General features: G+C 37.2%; 1 protein-coding gene across 4 annotated transcripts in view; it reads left to right on the top strand.

The window, feature by feature from the left end:
* Window positions 1–219: 219 nt before the first annotated feature.
* Window positions 220–22397, top strand: part of ATP9B (ATPase phospholipid transporting 9B (putative)) — a 448624-nt gene continuing 426446 nt past the window's right edge. For 2 of the 4 annotated variants that reach the window (XM_074273531.1, XM_074273522.1), the window contains exon 1: window positions 220–587. In XM_074273531.1, coding sequence (XP_074129632.1) covers window positions 463–587 — 125 coding nt within the window. In that variant the 5' untranslated portion in view covers window positions 220–462. The remainder of the gene's footprint in view (window positions 588–22397) is intronic. The other 2 variants (XM_074273514.1, XM_074273509.1) reach the window with 1 other exon arrangement.

The raw sequence follows: 22397 nt of genomic DNA, 5'->3' as shown, positions 1-22397 counted from the left end.
TTACTCAGGAAAGAGATTGTACCCCGAGGATACTACCGCACTTGTGCCATGCCTCGCTCCACTGGTTTCAGCTGGTTCTGACACTCCCACTCATCCCCTGCCCCAGAAACGGGCGAGGATCTTTCCATTCATTCTTTCCACCCTTCCACCAACGCATACCAAACACTAAAAGGAGCGCATGCGCTCAGGCCCTCACTTCTTCAGGTATGAAAGAGACCGGATAGGCCCAGCTTCTCCAGAGCTCCTCCGACTTTTCGTCAGAGCGTGACGTCACCTGGCAAGAGGCCTGAAGGGAGGGACCCGCATTCTCATTGGAGACCTCCTCGTGGCGTGCGCGTGACGCGCTCGTTCCTAGCTCGAGGAAGGAGGCGGGGGAAAGAGAAGGGGAGGGGAGGGGACGGGAGGTGGTGGCGGCGGCGGCGGCGGCGACGACGGGGGGGTGGGGAGGGGGGCGGCCGGAACATGGCGGACCAGATCCCTCTCTACCCAGTGCGCAGCGCCGTTGTGGCGGCAGTAGCCGCCAACCGCAAACGAGCAGCCTACTACAGTGCGGCGGGGTCCGGGCCTGGGGGCGAGCGTCATAACAGGTAACTGCGAGGGCGGGGTCAGACGCCCCTCTTTCCCTTTCCCTCTCTCCACCCCCGCCCGCCGCTCAGCCCGCGGCCCCCTCTCTCTCTAACACAGTCTCCGACTGGTGGTACCTAGTTCGGGCAGGAGGCGTGTGTGGCCCGACCTGGGCCCCACCGTGGTGGCGGCGGCAGGGGCGGAGGCAGGCGCTCACCTGGCCCTTCCGGAGCATCCCCGGGGCGGGGCCTCCCGGCCCGACCCCTATGGGCAGGCCCGCCCTTGACCGCCGCCCAGGACCGCCGCCCTGGTCCTCTGAACTACTCTCCCTCTTCCTGCTCTCCTTGTCTCCCCTCCCCACTTTTTTCCCAGCCCCTGAACTGTTCGGGCAGTTAGGCCTCTTTGCGGTTTTGCTTTGATCCCAGAGCTGCGAGGTGCAGGCGGCTGGGCTGCTGCTGCTGGGCACTGCTGGCTTCGTCTTGTGCCGGGGCAGGGGACCGGCCCGCAACATTAAATCTTTGGCCCAGGTGCCTCAATGTTTAGAAGGCCGGGAGACCGCTGAGCGGAATTTGTTCGATACTTTGTGCATTATGTAATTACTTAAAATTCCTCCGCAGACATCCAATGTGGAAGGTCTTGGAAATAGCGAATGCATTCAGAAATTTCTGTTTTGGTGAAGCCAGTCCTGACCTTGCTATTCCTTGGGTAATTTCGGAAGGACAGGATGGGGGGTGTAAACAATAAAAGGCAGTATTTGACCTTGCAAACGTTTGTCATGAAGTCGAAATGAAGTAATTGATTATTTCTGAACACGTACTTCTTAAATGAGTTTTTACTTAGTATATTAGGAAGGAGAAATAGTTATCTTTATTTAAAAAAAAAAAGTACCCAGTCTTTGGTAACGTCATTACGTAATTCCAGAGAAACTGAGGCAAGATAGAGATTAGAAAGTATTTAATAATTTAATCATTAAAGTAATTAATAATATTAATAATAAATTAATAAATTAGTTTGAATGGGAGAGATTTACTGGGACCAAATGGATCCATGGTTTGGTCCCAGGGCTGAATGAGACTATCCAGCAAACAATGTGAGTTCTCAATGACCTATATATACATGGCTCAGGGGGTGATTGAGGCAGGGGCGGAGTCAGGGTGCTGAGAGCGGGAACGGGACTCTGACAGGGTGGGGTAGCCTCCGGAGAAGGGGGAGGCATCTTGATGAGACAGTATCTGACATTCCGTTAGTTTGGGATGGGGAGAAGCATTCTGATATTCTAAAACATAAGATCTTTTATCCTTAGCAAATATTCTGATAAACAGGGAGGGGAGGTTTTCCAGGACTGAGAAGCAGGGAAATTGAGTCAGGACAATAAGAGAACGGTGGCAACAATTCGAGACTTGATTTTCCACCTTTGCAAAGGGTAGCTCCTAAAGTACTCAAGCTTTTTTTTTTTTTTTTATGAGAGAGACCTTTTTCATTTTTCAATTGTAAAGGACTTTAAAAGAACAAAGTAGATTATGAGAATCATATTGTTAGTCTCTCTGGCAAACCAATGGCTTGAAGAAAACAGTGATTGGTGACAGAATCATGGTACTCCTCCCTACCAGTAGAATTTTAGACTTTATAAGGACCTTAGAAAACCTACCCTTCATTTTAAGGAAAATGAAATTTAAAAAGATTAAAGGAAATATTTGAGTCATACAGCTAATTAATGGAGTCTGAAACTAGAATTTAATTCTACTCATCTCTTCAGTATTCTTTTTAGTAGTGTATTACATCAATCATATCTCATATGTAAAAGGCTTACCTTTTTTTCTTTTTTTTTTTTTTTTTTGCACCTGAAACTAAACTGGACAAACTAGATGAGGATCTTTCACAAGGAAAAAAAATTGCACTTGGAGTAATTTTTATTTTATTAATTACTATTTTTTTCTGCACACAGTTTAGTTTGCTACAAATCTTGACAAACTTAATTTTTGTGGGCTCCTTGCAGCAAGAGTTCTAACCTATAAAGGAACTGGGCTGTTCTTTGTGTCCATCAGTGATTTTTCTGGTGATATTCTCTTCTACTTCTGAGAAAGGCTAAAGAGAAGCATGTCATAGAATGGAAAAACTCCTTGGCTGTAGCTACTCTGCTGACTACTACTTTCAGCTAGACTGTTTCATTTTATCCCCATTTTTCAATTTGTTTGTGCATTATCATTTCTGCTATAATGAGCTGTCTTATTACCTGTAATTTTAATTTGTGAAAAAAATGCTTGTTGTAATGAAGATAATATCCCTTTACTGGTGAATAAATAAATATCACTTTTTGTTGAATTGTAGAATTCTTAAATCTGTGATTTGAATGAAGATAATGTACTACAGGCTCATTTCTCCATGTTTTCAGTTCACTCTTCAGAATTGGGCTTCTGGCCAAGGTCAGGCAAGCACTATTCCCCTTTGAGACTTGGGATTGTCTGAGGGTCTTTTGCCATTCCTTCTCTTTTTTCACTTTCAGTTTAGGGGACCAGACATTAATTATAGGTATTGTTTAGCCCAGGAATATTTATAGCCAAATCTACTTTTATTTAGAAGTGGTATTAGGGTTGGAGTTTGTGCTTCTCACAGTGCCTGGCAGAGTAGGCCCTTAATAAATATTTATTGAATTGAATTATCCTCCTTCAGATCTGATGTCTTTTAATGAAACTCACCTTTTATTACCCATTTTTTAGCATTTTTTAGCTGTTCTACTTTTAACAGAGAGTTTCATCTAGTGGAATTCAGTCACCTCCATATTGTACAAACTTCAGTAACTCCTTTCTACCTGCAGAAACAAATATAAAATTGTTTGTTTATCATTCAAAACCATTTATAACCTAGCCCTATCCAACCCTTCCAGTTTTATACCTTCCTCTTCAATAACAGGGCTCCTTGCTGTTCCTGTAACAAGCCCCTCCATCACTCATTTCTGAGCATTTTATTTTCTCTTATCATCCCCCATGCCTGGAATGCCCTCCTATTTCTTTTCAGTCCCAGATAAAATTTCACCTTCCAGAGTTAACCTTTTCCAACCTCTTTGATTTTAGTGCCTTCCCACTTTTTTTCCCTCCCTATACATCCAAGGTATCATTATGCTTGTTGTCTCTCCCTTTAGAGCTACTTGAGGGTAGGACTTTTATCTCTTTTTGAATCATCCTCCCTTCCCCCCTTGCTTAGCACATTGCTGGGCGATTAATGTTTATTGACTAGATGGCTATTAACTTCTATCATTAGAATGACAGTACAGTTGTTGTCAACATACTTCAGATATTTGCTTTTTGATTAGTTAAATTTACCTTTAATTAGTAGTTCTTTCTATGGTTCTAAGAAGATTTGTGATGTATCTTTTGCATTAAAGATGTGAAACTTCTTTTGATTGCTTTTACCACTTAGAAGCAATTGAATAGATATGTTTTAGGCCACTTTGTAAAAAAAATTTTTTTAGAAATTTATTTTTAGCATACTGATTGCTTAGTGTAGGTTTGTATTAATATAAATTTAGGATGTATATACTGTGGTTGTTCCATCTATTTGATTTGGAAAAGTACTTTGGCTGCAAATGGATAGAGCATTGGAATTAGAATGTGAAGATCTGGCTTCTGCACTAGATTTCTGCTATTTACCATCTTAATGACCTTTTGTGCAAGACAATTTCACTTTTCTAGTCTTCATATTGTAATGCCGGAGAAACTGAGGCAAGATAGAGATTAGAGAGTATTTAATAATTTATTAAATGGGAGAGATTTACTGGGACCAAATGGATCCATGGTTTGGTCCCAGGGCTGAATAAGACTATCCTCTCCATGAATCCAGCCAACAATGTGAGTTCTCAATGACCTATATACACATGGCTCAGACTCAGGGAGTAGATTGAGGCAGAGATGGAGTCAGGGTGCTGAGAGGGGGAAGGGGACTCTGACAATCCGGTTCTGACAGGGTGAGAGGAGGCATGGGGGATGACCTAATGGGGGGAGGAATCCCAGAGATGGAGAGAGGCATCTTAATAAGATGATATCTGACATTCCAATAGCTTGGGATGGGGGAGAGGCATTCTGATCTTCTAAAACAAGATCTTTTATCCTTATCAAATATTCTGATAAAGTGGGAGGGGAGGTTTTGCAGGACTGAGCTTTGAGCTGATTATTATACACTGAAGCAGAGAAACTGAATCAGGACTGGGTCAGGATAATTAGGGAGACTGAGTCAGGACAATAAGAGAACTGTGGCATAACAATATCAATTTTGTAAATCTTTTCAAAGAACCAGTTTTTAGTTGATTATTTCTCCAACCTTTTTGTTTTACCTTTTATGTATATCAATAATTTTCAATATTTAATATACATACTGAGTTTGTTTTATTGATTTTCTAGTTTTTAAGATTGCATACTCCATTAATCTTCCTTTTTCTTTCTTTTTTTTTTTTTTTTTTTTTTTTTTTTTTCTATTTTGTTAATATAGAATTTCAGAGATAATCTTTGAGGACAACTTTAGTTATATCCCAGGAATTTTAATGTGTTGCATCATCATTTTTGTTCTTTTACATGCCTATTATTTGGGTCTTTTACAATTTTATGTCATTTGGTAGTATTTTAATTTTTATTACATTGGCATAATTTAACCATAATCAAAAAGTATTTTTTCCTTTTATGAATAGTTTTTTGTGACCATAATTAAATATTGTATCTTGGCTAATTTTCATTTGTTTTGTTGATTTTTAAAAATTTATTTTGATTGGAACTTCTCTTACATATTTTTCTTTCTTTGTAGAAATATAGAAAATTTTTGTGGGTTTATTTTGTGCATTTGATATTTTGCTGAAGCAATTAATTGGCTTAATTCTTTACTTTTCTGGGTTTTTTTTTTAAAGTGCCCACAGTATTATCTGCAAGGAATGATAATTTTACTTATTATTTGCTAATGTTTAGTTATAATTTTACATTTTTTTTTCTTTTATTGCTAATCTCTTTGTTTTAACTCGTGGGAACTTGAGGTTCAAAGTGATTAAATGTGGTTAAATACTGAGGTCAGTTTCTCTGGCATTATAGCAGAAGTAAGATTTGAACCTAAATTGTCTTTTTCAAATAAGAATTTGGTGGAAAAGTTTGTTTAAAACTAATAATGCAAATTATTTTGTTTTCTTGTGCATTTTGATGAGGATTGTTATTCATTTCTATTGATAATAAGCTTAGACACATTTTTCTTTTTTGTTTTAAAGGAGCTTGATGATTTTTATTGTAGAAAATGAGCATTATCAAAACCATGTCATATTTGTCTGCCAAGCTATGAAAAATTATTTTGAACAAGAATTTATAGTTTGCTGTAGGAGGATATAAATTTATTTTCTCTTACTGAGGAATTTTAGTTGTATTGGCTTTTAGAAATTTAATTGTTATTTTAGCATAAATAACATAATATTTCTGTGTTTATACATATATGTCAAGAAAAATGTTTATGTTTTTCATGGAAGTGGAAGATAGGTAAAATTGAAACTTAATGTTTCCTTTTAAAATGCATTGTTTAGTCAGAAATGTTAAAATATCAATATTTAAGCAATTTAAAGGTATTTAAATTTAAAGCAGATTATGCAGTTAGACCAAGGCACGCAAATCCCAAATTAGAACCAAAGTGAATTTAAAACAGTTGTATTTCACTTATATTCACTTACATTATAGTCCCTTAATATAGTACTTGATTTTCTTTTTGAAAGTTGTTAAATCTTATTATTACTAGTTTACCCCAGGAAGCTAGCTATGTTTTAGTCAAGATTTCTTCAGTCAGTAGCTGCTCTTGCTGTGAGTTTTGATGCCTTCTTTGTTCAAAATGTTTTTACTGGATTTTTTTTTTAAAGTTTCTAGGATTGCACTTAATTGCCTGAAACGTTGGTTTTTCTATGAGTGACAAATCAATTAAGTGTGTGACACAATGTAACAAAGAAAGTAAGATTTTTATTCTCATTCTAACTATTTAAAAAATCCATTATTCATTATCTTATTGTTTTTAAATACTGAGGTAAAATTTTATAACAAAATGGGAAAATTGCTTTTGAAATAGAATAAATTGTTTGCCAGTTCAAAAGGCTGTATTTCTGAAGTCAGGGTTACTAAACCAGATGCTTGTAAGCATTATCTTTACTCAGTGCATTTCATTTTTAACAGTGAACTTGTTAAAAATGTATCTCTTGGTGGGATACAATCTGTGCAAAAACTTTATGAAAAAGTTCACTTTGTATATTGCATATTGTACTTGTACTATTATATTACTATTACATATATTACTACAAACACTGCTATGATTAAACATATTACATTGGTAAGTTTAGTTTTACTTTTACATTTTCACATATTTACAAATTCAGACTTGATTGTATTAAATTTAAATGCTTCCTGTAATTGCATGAAACCGCAAACTTCCAAAGAGTCTTTTGCAAAGATTAAAAGCTAGCTATCCTTTGTTCCCAATTGTTTTTCTTTCTCTTCAGAATATTGGTTCCTTTTCTGTCATATATATTTAATCTTTTTCAGTCAGTAAGAACCCACCTCTCTAAGTCAATAAATTAATAAATATTAATCAAGCCTCCATTATGAGTCAGGATACTTGGGGATACAGTGTTCTATATTTTGGGAAATACAGAAAAAATAGTCCCTACCATGAAGAAGTTTACAATTAAGTAGTGGGAAGGCAGGAGTGCCATGAAGCCCAGAGGAGTGCAGCTGGGTAGAAAATGAAGAAATCACTGGCCTGGGTGATCTTGAATGAAGACTTTGGGAGGAGCTCTTCATGTGGTCTTTTTATCAGAAGGTCCTAGGGCCTAGGGTACTGAGGGAGATTGAGCCCCGAGGCTATTACAGTCTTGTAGGATGATGAAGTTCCTGTTGTTGAGGTTCCTGAGGACAGAATGGAGAATTCCAAAGAAATATATCTTGTAATGCTGAAGAAACCCAGTAAGATAGAGATCAGAGAACATTTAATAATTTATTTGGATTAGAGAGATTTACTGGGACCAAATGGATCCATGGTTTGGTCCCAGGGCTGAACGAGACTATTGTCTCAAAGAATCCAGCACTTATTGTCGGATATGAGATTCTTTTATGAGGGAGATACCTGGTTGGGGATGACCTAATTGGGGGGAAGGAACCTAGGATGAGGATGAGATAATGGAGGCAGGCACTTAGGATGACATAATGGAGACATAATGGTACTGGAGAGGCTCCTGATATTCTAATGACGTCTAAAATGGATAAAACATAAAAAAAAAAACCAAACATCAAACATTAAGAGGGAATGACTATAGCCTAAGGTCTAAGCTATAAGACCTTTATCCTAACATTAAGAGAGAATGATTATAACCTGAGGCAGAGTAAATGAATGGGACAATTAGGGAAACTGGGTCAGGACATTAAAAGAGCAGTGTGGCACAACATTCCACACTCTCTTCTAACTATTCAAATCATTGAATTACCTTCCTCTAGAAGGTCTTAGTACCATAATTTTGACCAACCCTATGTAAATAAATCAAATAAAAACCAAAATAAAGCTAGAACAATGCAAGGACAAGTTTCTCCCTGATAACCCCAGAGTTAATCAGCAATACACAAAGCTCCCCATTGCAATCCTGTCAGGTCCTCTGCAGTTGGGGAGCATATGGACGGTTCACTTCGAGTTAGGTCTGTGGTCATTTGTGCATTTGCCTCAGCCTCAGCTTACAGAGCAGCAGGGCTCAAGCTCCCCATTCAGAGGGACCACCCGTGACTCCAGGGGAAAAGGGTAAGGCTTGGAGTAGCTCCACCTGTCCCTGCCCAGAGGAACAGACAGGACTGCAGAAAGAATCAGATTTCTGAGCAGATTATGCAGTTAGACCAAGGCAGGCAAATCCCAAACTTTTAGAGGCCTTCTGACACCAAACTGTAGGATACTTTTAAGTATGCTGTCACCTAGGGTAACAGGAGTGGAGAAACAGATCAGAGAGACTGCCAGTCCCTCTGGTGTCTGATTTCCTGGATGTTTCTGAAAATAATCCCAAAAACTGAGTCTGCCAGGCCAATTCAAATAGAATAAAGGATTTCAAAATTAAAGCATAACCAGCAAATGAGTAAATTTGAGCAGTAAAAAAAAATGAAAAGGAGTGTTTAAAGGACTTCCAATTAAATCTGAACTAGTAAGATAGGGGGTGGGGCCTAAGAAAACACACCAGTTTCCTCAATTTCCTATGTCTTCCTCCCTTTTTTTTTTCTCACAGAAAGGAATTGTCAAATAATCATACCACATGTAAATCCCAAGAGTGAATCAAAATTCCTATACATATACATAACAGACTAAAAATCCCTCAGACATAACAGCAATAGTTTAATAATTTCCATCCCAAGTCTTAAACACAGTAATAGTTTTAACAATTCAACCACTTTCCCACTCTCCCATATCAGTCCAAATTACATCAGGAGCAGGGTTGATGGTTTTCTCAATCCAAGGAGGGGGATGGGTGTAATGTGGCACGCTGACAATCAAAGTTCAATCTAGGTCCCAGAAACAAGTCAATATATCTGTAATTTGACCAAATCTAGAAACAAAAATAAATCTAATGAAGAAAAGTTAGAACAGTCTGAGATAGAAAGACTGGTCCACAAGGACTGCTACAAGATGTGGCCTCTCATTAATTATAAACTCTAAAAAAAAACCACTCCACCTTATAGCCAGACTCAGGAATAATTAATTAGGTTCTTATTCAAAGGAACACCACTGAGAAACTGTCAGAATTCTATCTTAAGTGGAGGCCAAATTGTCCTCTTAATTCTTGTCCAGTTACTAACGTCTACCTGTAACAGTTCAGGATCACATTCTTCTGAGTAGCTTGTGGCATATTCCTTTCAGAAGGTGGATTACTGGCTTGATGATCTGTCAGACAATCATACTTGAATTCAAAATTCCAAGTAATATCATCTATAACCCCAAAAGATTTTATCTCAAATAACAATTCTTATTAATCAAATCTTCAGGTGAATTTTAGCTCTCAAGGATCACATGTCCTAAGTAAATATTGACTATAATCTTATCTGTTCAATAACCAATCTATAGCAAAACATGCTTAGGTATTTAATCATGTATAAAGGGACAAAGACATAGCACACTATGCTCAGAATCTCTCTAAACAATGGGAAAAAACATTAAAATGACTCAATACAATCAACTAAAACTCACATAGAATATAGAATATACTGTCCTAATTTCACATTAAAAGATTCTATCAGAATTAACATTAATACTTTCTTCATCCTAAAAATTGAAGAGTTTCTATAAACTTTTTTGCATGCATAAATAAATAGGCACAATACCAATATTGTTAAAATTCCTCTAAGCACAATTAATCTCCTCTCCCACCAAAACATTCCTAATTTCAAAGTCAGTTTTAGAGGTTATAAATTATCCTAGTCTATTTTTGAGGTTCCTCATGGTCCTTTAACCTAGTCCTCAGTCTCCAGATAGCAATCTCAGTCATCTGTAATGTCTGGTAAGGACCATCTCCTCTTCTGGAATTGCAAATTCCAAAGGCTGTTGTCTGGACCAGTAATCTTTTCTTCCTAAGGGCTAAAATGGATGAGGACACTCTTAGTATATAATTCCTTAAAAACTTATCCTTTGTTTCAGTAGATGGTCTTTCCCTTTTTCCTCCCAAATAAAATAAACCAGTCTCCTATGGGGAAAGTCCCAAATCACTTCTGGGGACAGTTCTAATTCTTTAGCAAAGTAATAGGCAAACATTTGGTCCCAGGCAATTTAGTCTCTAGCATCAATTTAGTAATCCCTTTCTTAAGAATCTGATTCATGTAATGTTCAGTTTTCTTGGAGTCTCTGGGAGCAGATTTCTTTTCAGTTCAGTAATCACCTCAAGGGTAGCCAGGGGTTAAAGTCCAAATCCTTTATTGTCTCCTTGCCTGGGGCTGGGCAGCTTTCTTAGAGGCCTTCTGAAATCATGGTTTCAATGGAGAAAACACTGGAGGAGAGCCTGCCATCAGGAGCCTGACTGAAGATTTAATTGAATCTCTCTTCTTGGTTCTGAGAGCTTGAGTTCCTGCCTCCAGTTGTTATCTTCTTTGCCTCTCCTCCTACCTAGCTGAGGCTCCTAGCTTATATGCTCTACACAGAGAATAAACCAATCATTATATCACTAGGAAACCATTATTTGTTGTAAGATTAAATCAATCATACTGAACTAGATAACTATTAAACATCATGCTAAAACTAGATAACCGTTGTCTTATCAATTCCACTTAGTACCTTGTAAGAATCCTTTGTTTCAAATTCAGAGTTCTGGCCCATAACAGATTCATTCTTTCTACTTTCCCTGATGAGGGCAAATGTCCAGGTGTATGGAATTGCCACTCAATTTACAATCAATTACTCTCCATTATTTCTTATAATATCTTAGAAGTAAAATATTTTCCTTTATCAGAATTTTTACTAATCCATACTTAGGTACAATTTGTCCCAATGTTATTCCACTAACCTCACTTAAAGCAGCAGAGCCCAAGGGAAAGATATCACCCATGCTAGCAAATGGTTACTATATCTCATTTTCCCTAACTTGAATATTTTGAGACCAAGCTCCCTCCCTCCTGAGGGGCATCTCCTTAGTACCCTGGAGGGGAGGCGAAGAAATTTGGATCCAGGTGTCCACCTGCAGATCTGTGGCTCAATAAATAGCCCACCATCTATGCCAGAAATGCTAAGGGCCATGTCCAAAATGTTGGGGCACTAGTACAAACCTCAGAAGAATACAAGCCAGCCAGAGACACCAGCTTACCCGGATAGAATCCACAATCTACCAGGGAGAGAAGCGTGGAAAATCCCAGAGAGGATGTTTTCTTTTTGTAGTTTTTCTGTAAGCCTCAGGTTCAGGCCCTCAGAAGACTTTTTGTCATGTAAGTTAGGTCCACTTAAAAATAAAATAGAGTAATTCAAGTTAGCTGACTGAGAGATAGTGTTAAGCAATTTAAAACTTTGTCTCAGCTTTAAGATACCACTACACATCTCAGATTGGCTAAGATGATGTAAAGCTGGAGAAACTGAGGCAAGAAAGAGATTAGAAAGTATTTAATAAATTATTTAAAAGGGAGAGATTTACTGGGACCAAATGGATCCATGGTTTGGTCCCAGGGCTCAATGAGACTATCATCTTCAAAAATCCAGCAAACAGTGTGAGTTCTCAATGACATATCTCCATGTGGCTCAGACACAGGAGGTAAGATAAGGCAGTATCTGATATTCTAATAGCTTGGGATGGGGAGAGGCATTCAGTTTTCTAAAATATAAGATCTTATCCTTATCAAATATTCTGATTAAGAGGTAGGAGTGGTTTTGCAAAATTGAGCAGAACAGTTATAAACTGAGGCAGAACAATTAGAGAAACCGAAGCAGGATAATAAAAGAGAACTGTGGCATAACATTCCAGACACTCTTTTGAATATTCAAATAATTGAATTTCCTTCCTCTAGAAGGTCTTAGCACCATAATTTTGACCAACCCTATGTAAAACAAATAAACCAAAATAAAAGTAAAAAAATTCAAGGACTTATGGCAAGGACAAGTCTCTCCCTGATAACCCCAGAGTTATTAGCATACAAACATCATTCCTCATTTAGGGAGGCACACAAGCCTCCCTGTTGCAGAAATAGCAAGTCCGCTCCAGTTGGAGAGGATCTCAGCCAGAGAATTCAGTTTGAGATGGTCAGTTCACTGTGAGGTCTGTGGTTATTTATGCATTTACTTCAGCCTCTGCTTATATAGGGAGTAGCAGTGCTCAAGACAGTCCTGCTGCCTATCCTAAGAAGGGTACCCCAAGTCTGTCAGGGACTCCAAAGGGGGGGAAAAGTGGGGCCTGGAGTAGCTTCACCTTACCCCTCTTGATAGAACAGGAGCCCATACTAGGAAACAGATTTCTGAGCAGATTATGCAGTTAGATCAAGGCAGGCAACCCTGAACTATTAGAGACCTGATACCAAACTACAAGGTCCTTTGAGAATACTGAAATATTAATTAAGGAACTGAGGTAACAGGAGTGGAGATACAGGTCAGAGAGACTGTCAGTCCCAAGACAGGTGTCTGATTTCTAGTTCTAAAAAATAATCCCCAAAATTGAGTCTGCCAGGGCAATTCCAACAGAATAAGGGATTTCAAAGTTAAAACATAACCAGCAAATCATAGTCCTGTAATTTTAAGCAAGGAGTAAAGACGAAAAGGACTGTTTAAAGGATTTCCAACTCAATCTGAACTAATGAGATGAGGGTAGGGCAGAAGTGCCTAAGAAAAATACATCAGTTTCCCTGATTTCCCTAACCAGTTTCTTCCTTCAGGCTGGGCACTGGCAGAGACTGTCAGTCCATGCAGGGGATACGTGTGATATATGGCCTGGCATGCTAGCAATCAAAGCTGATCTGTGTCCCAGAAGCAAGTCAGTACCTGCAATTTGACCAAAATCTAGAACAAAAAACACAAATCTAACAAAGATTAGAACATTCTGATACAAAATGAGAAGAGGCCAGTATGAATTGGCCAGTAGCTTAATAGGTTTTCTTCACAGGACAGGCAAATGGCTGGCTATAATTCCAATAGATAAAATGGCAGTTAGTTTTTTGTCCTTTCATTAGTTAGAAACCTTAAAGAAAAACTTGAATATCCAGACACAATATCCAGTAACAAATAGATGATCAGACTAAGTACTTATTTGCCCAAGTATTTAGGATATAATGATTACATATGACCAGGTTGGAAACAGCAAAGTATGCCATATAACCAGATTGGAAATAGCAAGGATGACATAATTGAATTGCATGAACAGTTTCTATTGACCTTTGCTTTGATCATAGAAATCAGTCACAGGAGGAAAAAAAATGCAGGGATACAACTGTATCATAACATTACATAAGCAGTTTAAACTTAACTTTCAGCAAAACAGGATAAAATAGCTTTAATTCATTTTTACTCCAGTTAATTGTCCCACTGTCAAGAGAGTGGATCTTTAAAACTCCTAAATAGCATTAACTATCAGCCCAAGAAATTGTAATTCCAATAACAAATCCCATTAACCAAAGTTTCAGATAAATCTTAAGCAAATATTTAATTTTTTTATTTTTACAAAAATTTTATGAATAAGTTATTTTCCAGCATTGACAATTGCAAAACCTTTTGTTTCAACTTTTCCCCTCCTTATCCCCATGCGTTCTCCCAGATGGCAGGTTAACCAATACATGTTAAATATGTCAAAGTATAAGTTAAATAATATATATATCCAAACAATTATTTTGCTGTACAAAAAGAATTGGACTTTGAAACAGTGTAGAATTAGCCTGTGAAGGAAGTCAAAAATGTAGGCAGACAAAAACAGAGGGATTGGGAATTCTATGTAGTGGTTCATAGTCGTCTCCCAGAGTTCTTTCGCTAGGTATAGCTGGTTTAGTTCATTACTGTTCTCTTGGAACTGATTTGGTTCATCTCATTTTTGGAGAGGGCCACGTTCATCAGAATTGATCATCATATAGTATTGTTGTTGAAGTATATAATGATTTCCTGGTCCTGCTCATTTCACTCAGCAGCAGTTCCTGTAAGTCTCTCCAGGCCTTTCTGAAATCATCTTGTTGGTCATTTCTTACAGAACAATAATATTCCATAATATTCATATACCACAGTTTATTCAGCCATTCTCCAATTGATGGGCATCCACTCATTTTCCAGTTTCTGGCCACTATGAAGAGGGCTGCCACAAACATTCTTGCACATACAAGTCCCTTTCCCTTCTTTAAAATCTCTTTGGAATATAAGCCCAATAGTAACGCTGCTGGATCAAAGGGTGTGCACAGTTTGATAACTTTGAGCATAGTTCCAAATTGCTCTCCAGATTGTCTGGATGTATTCACAATTCCACAACGTATCAGTGTCCCAATTTTCCTACATCCCCTCCAGCATTCTGCATTATCCTTCCCTGTCATTTTACCCAAATAGGTAGATATTTAATTTGTCTCAGTAAGTTCATTTCTTTCATATCTTAAGTAGACAGTTTCACAAGTGAACATTATACATCCAAATCATTTTGTTTTAAAATACCCAATACATTGACAAATATTCCAAATTACATATTGTCCATAACAGAAACGTTTTCAAAAGGACAAAAAATATTATTTTCAGAGACTCTAAATGACCTCAGGATGACTCTGTACAATCAATTAAAACTTAAAATATCCTAATACCACCTAAAAGAATCCAAGAGATTCTTAAAATTATTAAACTTTTAGAAGTGCCATAACCTCCTATTGATAACAGTAATACATTTGTTTCAGGAAGGTCACAAGTTATCATTCAAAAAACTTATACATATACCAAACAGAGTTGACAAATTCTTAAGGCATAACTCATACAAATTACCCAATACTTCTAGAAAGTAACAAACCATCTAAGTAGAGAGATGTAAACACGACCTCCCAAGATAAGCTACTGGCATTTTGTTTTAATAACCTATATTTTAACTTAAAATCCAATCAAATACACCTTTAAATTCTCTATAATATAAAACTGCTTATCCTATCTTATTTCAAATAATGAATTTCAATGAACATCATAGTTTGTTTTTTTTTTTTTTTCTCTCCCTTTGGCCCCACATGGCCATTATTCCCAATGGACTTCTCCTAAGTTCCAACTTTGGCTAGAGTTGGAGCCTTTAGAAAAGTCAGACCCTTCTTTACCTAATTAGAAGTACATGACCCCTTTCAGGCGAGTTAATAGAACTTCTTTAACAAGTTATTGTTAATTAAGTCTAGTCTGTGTAGGCAACAGTAAAATTATTTCCCACAATTTTAAAATTGCCCAAAAGAATACTCAAAACAAATCTGGCATGCAAAGACAATAGTAAAATTATTTCCCACAATTACAGAATCATCCCCAAATTCCTAATCAAATGTTTTCTGCAGTCAGTGTTCAAAGCAATTAGCACAAATTCCTTTTTTCTCTGGATACCTTATCTTGCTAGGCTAACCCAACTAAAACCAAGCCTGAATTTTAAACTTCAAAAAAAAAACCCAATTGCCAGTTTTAAAATACTTATGAATTATCACAAGCAAATTTTATACTACATACAGTTGCAACATTGAAATAACCAATTCCCAAATTTCTTAATCATTGTTCTTAAAATTTTTAGCAGAGCTCTAATCAACAGGACAGACAAACAAGTCACACAAAATACACAGACTATGCAGCTAGAACATCAAACAAAACATTTAACATAGACCAGGGACCATCAGGAAACCCTAGAAAAGCCCTAGGGAAGTTGTCAGCTCTAGAATCTTCCCTTCCAGAATCCAAATAGGAGCCTTTTAAGGTCTCCAGGCCCCGGTTTGGTGCATTTCTCTGCCTTCACAGAGAATACCCAGATTAAAACCAGATAGTACTAGAAGGTACTCAAAACTAGATAGTGCCACACAGCATCCTATTGGCACTTCCCAGAGTTGTATCGGTTGTCAGCCCAACTGATTCTTCCTTGGCCAAATGGAAGTATCCACCATCAGGGGTCAGGCACAGTTGTGGCTGAAAACTGCTTTTTCCTGGAGTCTCTGGAAAAAAATCCAGAGGGTCGGTCTCTCTAAGCAAAAAACCTAGATACCCAGCAGCCCTGAGGCTTGAGGTAGACACCCAAATGTCTTCTAATCTCTAATTCTGCTCTCATTTTTACCATCTCGCTGGGGCCTCCAAAATGTAATGCTGGAGAAACTGAGGCAAGATAGAGATTAGAGAGTATTTAATATTTTATTTAAAAGGGAGAGATCTACTGGGACCAAATGTGGATCCATGGTTTGGTCCCAGGGCTCAATGAGACTATCATCTCTAAGAATCCAGCCAACAATCTGAGTTCTTAATGACATACATGTTGCTCAGACACAGGAGGTAGACTGAGGCAAAGGTGGAGTCAGGGTGCTGAGAGAAGGAACGGGACTCTGACAGGGTGGGGTGAGCCACCGGAGATGGGGGGAGGCACCCCAGAGAGGGGAGAGGCATCTTGATAAGACAGTATCTGATATTCTAATAGCTTGGGATGGGGAGAGGCATTCTGTTTTCTAAAATATAAGATCTTTTATCCTTATCAACTATTCTGATTAAGAGGGAGGGGTGGTTTTGCAGGATTGAGCAGAACAATTATAAACTGAGGCAGAAAAATTAGGGAAAACGAGGCAGGACAATTTAGGGAAACTGAATCAGGATAATTAAGGAAACTGAGTCAGGACAATAAAAGAAAACTGTGGCATAATATTGACAGGAAAATACAAGAATGAATGTTAGAGGGGATGTGAGAAAACTGGGATACGAATACATTGTTGGTGCAGTTGTGAACGGATCTAGTCATTCTGGAGAGCAGTTTGGAAGTATGTTTAAAAAGTTATCAAACTGTGCACACCCTTTGACCCAGCAGTATTTCTATTGGCCTATATCCCAAAGAGATCTTAAAGGAGGGAAAGGGACCCCAAATGTGCAAAAATGTTTATGTCAGCCCTTTTTGTAGTGACAAGAAACAGTTAACTAAATAGATGCCTCTATAAGTTGGAGAATGGCTGAATAAGTTATGGTATCTGAATGTTATGGGATAGGAATATTATTGTTCTATAAGAAATGATCAGGAAGATAATGTTAGAAAGTCCGGGAGAGACTTACATGAACTGATACTAATTGAAATTAGCAGAACTAGGAGATCATTGTACACAGCATCAATATTATACTATGATCAATTCTAATGAGTGTGACCCTTTCCAACAATGAGATGATTGATTCTAATTCCGATGATATCAAGAAAGCCATCTACACCCAGAGAGAGGACTATAGGAACTGAATGTGGATTACAACATAACATTCTCTAAAAACACAGAAAATAAACCTTAATGTCAAAACCCCCAGAATTTACTAAAGTGTTTTTGCAGTTCTGTAACTTTTTTTTTTTTTTTTTTTTTTTGCTGAGGCAATTAGGGTTAAGTGACTTGCCCAGGGTCACACCTAAGAAGTGTTAAAGTGTTAAGTGTTTGAGGCCAGATTTGAACTCAGATCTTCCTGAATTCAGGGCTGGTGCTCTATCCACTGTGCCACCTAACTGTCCCCTATAACTTTTAACTATTTCTACACACCCCAATTATCTAGTTCTAGCTCCATAAATATGTCAGTTTTTTTTTTTTCTTTTTTGATGTCGTAACTAAAAACTTTATCTCAGAACAAGTCCTTCCTCTCTCTAACTAAAAGCTATTTGGATAAACCTAATTATGTACAAAATAGACATTTAAAAATTTCAAATAGCCAGGTCTTTTTGTTTGTAATTTGGCTGACTGAGAAAAACAGAAGACAAAACAGAGGCTCACACACACACACACAAAGATAAACTGCTTTTTAAAATCAATCAAGTTCCTATTCTCAGGAGTTCTGGAGTTGCTGTCCATGGCTGATATTGAAGGCTCCTTTGAATTTACACCCAGTCCCTCTAGGGATTGGACAGTTCCTCTTGCCGGGCATCTGCCCAAACAACAACAACAAAAAAACGTATTTAATCCCTTCTCATTTTGATTTTTCATCTCATTTCTTCCTAAAGGGCTGTCTTTCTGGAACACTAGATAAATTTTTAGAGCCAGCTACCTTAGATTGTTTCTTTCCCCAAATTGATGGAGGGACTCACCTGATCTTACCAAAGGAAAATGTGAAAAACCCTCACAAACTTAACCATTTAGAGTTTTTCAAATATCAAAGGGAAATTGGAGCCTTTTATGGACTATAACTGCTTAAATTTTCCCAATATCAATCCTAGTTACCCAGGCAGCTCACTAGTTCTTGGCCAAGGGAAATTCCTCTTATGACTCTTCACTGCTTAGAATCTTCCACCCCCCTCACCAGTTTCTTGCTTTACCTGGGTGATATATAACTTGACTGATTTCAAATTTTTCTCCGCTAGCTTATCTCCTGAACCCAATTAATCCTCTTATCTTGGCTAGCTCACTTCTGTTTTTTGCTTTCTCTGAATGGCTATCTTAGGGAATTTAACTGATCAGAGAGGGAGTTCCCAAGCTGAGTCCAAGGATCACTACAATACAGAAGGTTAGGATAGCCCAAGGATTCTGTACTGGAGAGCCCTCTCTTTCTCTGATTCTATAAGTTTATGAGATAGGTGAGAAAAAGTAAAACAAAAAGGATGATTTGTTAGTATCTCATGGGTGACTTATGAAATTATTTTTGAGGACCTTAAAATGAGGTACATCTTTTGATGATATCTTGTAAATTTTGTAGCTATTTGATATACAATATTAGTTCAAAACCATAGGCAGCATGTTAAAGGCCAAGGATATAAAAAGGGTATAGGATCCTTAGGGGGGAAATAAGCTGTTTGATCTTTCAACCAAGGATTAAGCAACTTTTTCTGTGAGGATAAGAAAGCTATGGAGAACCCTTACCCTAAATTTCTTCTAGCAGTTAGTCATCAAGCATTTCTTAAGCCAGTATTATACTAGGCACCAGGGATTCAAATTCAATAAGTGAAACAAGCCTTGTTTCCAAGGATCTTGAATTCTAAAGGGAGACCACAGGCATTTATAACAAAAATAAATCATGAAGCCATGCTTACGGATCCACTGAAGAAGTATGTTATATAATCTTAACTAGGCCATCGCTAAAGCAAGGCATTCCTTTTATGTTAACCTAATTGGTTTAATATTTAGTTTGCTATAGATGCTTTTCTAAAGCTTTTCATTCATATTAGTCATGTCGTGAAAGGAAAATCAGAATAAAAGGGAAAAACCAAAGAAAAGCAAGCAAGTAAACAAAAAAAGATGAAAATAATATGCTTTATCCACATTCAGTCTTCATAATTTACTCTCTGGATGTGGATGTAATTTTCCTTCCCAAGTCTTTTGGAATTGTCTTGGATCCTTGTTTAGAAGAGCCAAGTTTGTCATAGTTGATCATGACATTGTTTTTGTGCCTCCTTTTTCAATGAAAAAAAAATTTTTTTTGAAACCATTTGCTAAAAAACATTTCCTTGTTTCATCCTTCTCATCTTCTAGCTCTCTGATGCCTTCTGCCATAATCTTCACTTTTACCCCATCTCATAGGAAGAAGTGGCCCATTTCTTTACCAAGTAGAACTGAACTACAAGATCAATAATCCTATTCTAGTCTGTGTTTTCCAAAAGATTGTTCTATATTATTCCCGTTCTTTTGATCTCTTGTTTCCCTCTCACATAAAAACACATCTATATCTTCCCTATCTTCAAAAACCTCTTATTTGCTCCATTTATCTCTGCTAGCTGTTATGTATTTCTTGCCTCATGTGACTAAACTATTTGAGAAGGCCATTTACAATTGATACCAATACTTTTCCTCTGTTCTCTTCTTATGTCTCTGTAATCTGGCTTCTGACCTCTTCAACAAAAATTACTCTCTCCAAAGTTAAAAAAAAAAATCTTACTTGCTATTTTCTTTTTTTTTTTTTTTTAATTCAATTATTCAACTGTTATTTACTTTCCTTTTTCTTTTTCTTTTTTTTTTTTTTTTTTACAATTTTTTTATTAATTTTTATAATTATAATTTTTTTCACAGTATATATGCATGAGTAATTTCTTTTTTATAAAATTATCCCTTGTATTCATTTTTCCATTTTCCCTCCCCTAGATGACAGGCATTCCCATACATTTTACATGTGTTACAGTATAACCTAGATGCAATATATGTGTGTAAATCCAATTTTCTTGTTGCACGTTAAGAATTGGATTCCGAAGGTATAAGTAACCTGGGTAGATAGACAGTAGAGCTAACAGTTTACATTCAATTCCCAGTGTTTCTTTTCTGGGTGTAGTTGTTTCTGTCCATCACTGATCAACTGGAAGTGAGTTGGATCTTCTTTATGTTGAAAATATCCACTTCCATCAGAATATATCTTCATACAGTATTGTTGTTGAAGTGTATAGTGATCTTCTGGTTCTGCTCATTTCACTCAGCATCAGTTCATGCAAGTCTCTTCAAATCTTTCTGAATTCATTCTGCTGGTCATTTCTTACAGAGCAATAATATTCTATAACCTTCACATACCATAATTAACCCAACCATTCTCCAATTGATGGATATCCATTCATCTTCCAGTTTCTAGCCACTACAAAAAGAGCTTTAATTGCTATTTTCAATTCTCATTTTTGACTTTTTTTTTTGAAACTGTTGATCTTCAGCTTCTCCTTGATACTCAATATTCTTTTCATGACACTACTCTCTTTTGGTTCTTTTATCTTTTTTATTTTAATTTTTGTTTTTTCTCTTATATGATTGACTGTTTCTTCTAAGGCTTTCTTGCTATATACACTTTTTCTGTATTACATTTGATAATCATATCAATAATGTCGCTTTTCCCAGGATCCTTTTCTCTTTTCTTTCTTTACTGTTTTACTTGTTCTCAGACCTGTTTATCCATCTCTAACCTCTCCCCTCACATCCAGTCTTGAATCTTCAACTGCCTTTTTCATATTTCAAATAGGACATTCTGTAGACATTAAACCCAACATTCCAAATTGAACTCATAATCTTTCTGCCTAAATCTTCACAGCTTCTTAACTCCTTGTTTATTAAATAGGGTACTATCATCCTTCAAGTAAGACAGACTTGTAACCTAGATGGCAACTTCTGCTCTCCCCTTTTTCTGGTTTCCTGGTCCTCATATCCAGTTCATTATCAGGTTCTATTGTTTCTATCTTGTTCCCTGAGCTCTCTTCAGTTTCTTTTAGTAATAATGCTAAATCAAGTCTCTAAATGGATTTTGGAATGGCAGAATCAACAACATTTTCACCTTAAACTATTTCAGAAGGACTTCAGGAAAAGTCTGTCTCACTTGGACAAAAAGGCAATGCTGCTTGGTGGAGTTATAGAATGGAGAATCTAGCAGGAGGTTCTTAGCCAAAGTATGGAATAGCAGTGGAGGCCTCTCTGTTCTGGCTCAGGGGACCAGTGGCTCAGCAGATCTATTGTGAGACCTTCAACCCAAATGCAGAAGGCAAATTGTGAGTCCCCAGCACAACAGGTGACTAGGCCAGGCCAACCCACCAAAATGGGAAAACTGGCAGAATTTAAGGTCCTAGTGAAGAAAACCAATGAGAGGCTTTTGCCTCCTTGCAAAAGAAACTTGGGACAGTCTCCCCTATACCCTAGGAACAGAACTCACCTTTTAAAAAATAGCTTTAAAAAAAAAAGAAAAAAGTCCTGATCATAGAAAGCTCCTATGGCAACAGGGAAGATCAGAACACAGATCCTGAAAAGGATAGAAGTGGCAAAATGACTTACATGTGAAGCCTCAAGGGAGATATGAATTGTTCTCATACTCAAAAGGTTCTCTTGAAAGAGCTCGCCTGATTTTAAAAATTAAGAGAGGGAAAAGAAAAATTGGGAAAAGAAATGAGAGCTATGCAGGAGAATTATTAAAAAAAAAGTCAGCAGGTTCAGGAAAAAAAGCCAACAGTTTGGGGAAGGAAGCATAAAAATTTACTGAAGACAACAACTTAAAGATTAGATTTCGCAAAATGGGGGAAAAATTCCTGAAGAAAAAAACTCCTTTAAAAATAGAATTGAGAAATTGGGGTAGAAAATCCTGTAAAAATAGAATTGGCCAAATGAAAAAGGAGGCAAAACCCCCCCCCAAAACAAAAAAAACCTAACTGAAGCAAATAATTCATTTAAAATTAGATTTGGACAAATGGAAGTAAATGATTTAATGAGATATTAAGAATTCAACAAAACTAAAAAAAAAAAAAATAGAACATATAAAATATC

Source organism: Sminthopsis crassicaudata, chromosome 1 (assembly GCF_048593235.1).
Source record: "Sminthopsis crassicaudata isolate SCR6 chromosome 1, ASM4859323v1, whole genome shotgun sequence".
Taxonomy (NCBI): domain Eukaryota; kingdom Metazoa; phylum Chordata; class Mammalia; order Dasyuromorphia; family Dasyuridae; genus Sminthopsis; species Sminthopsis crassicaudata.
Note: the sequence above shows the minus strand (reverse complement) of the source record. Positions and strands in the feature narration are given on the sequence as shown.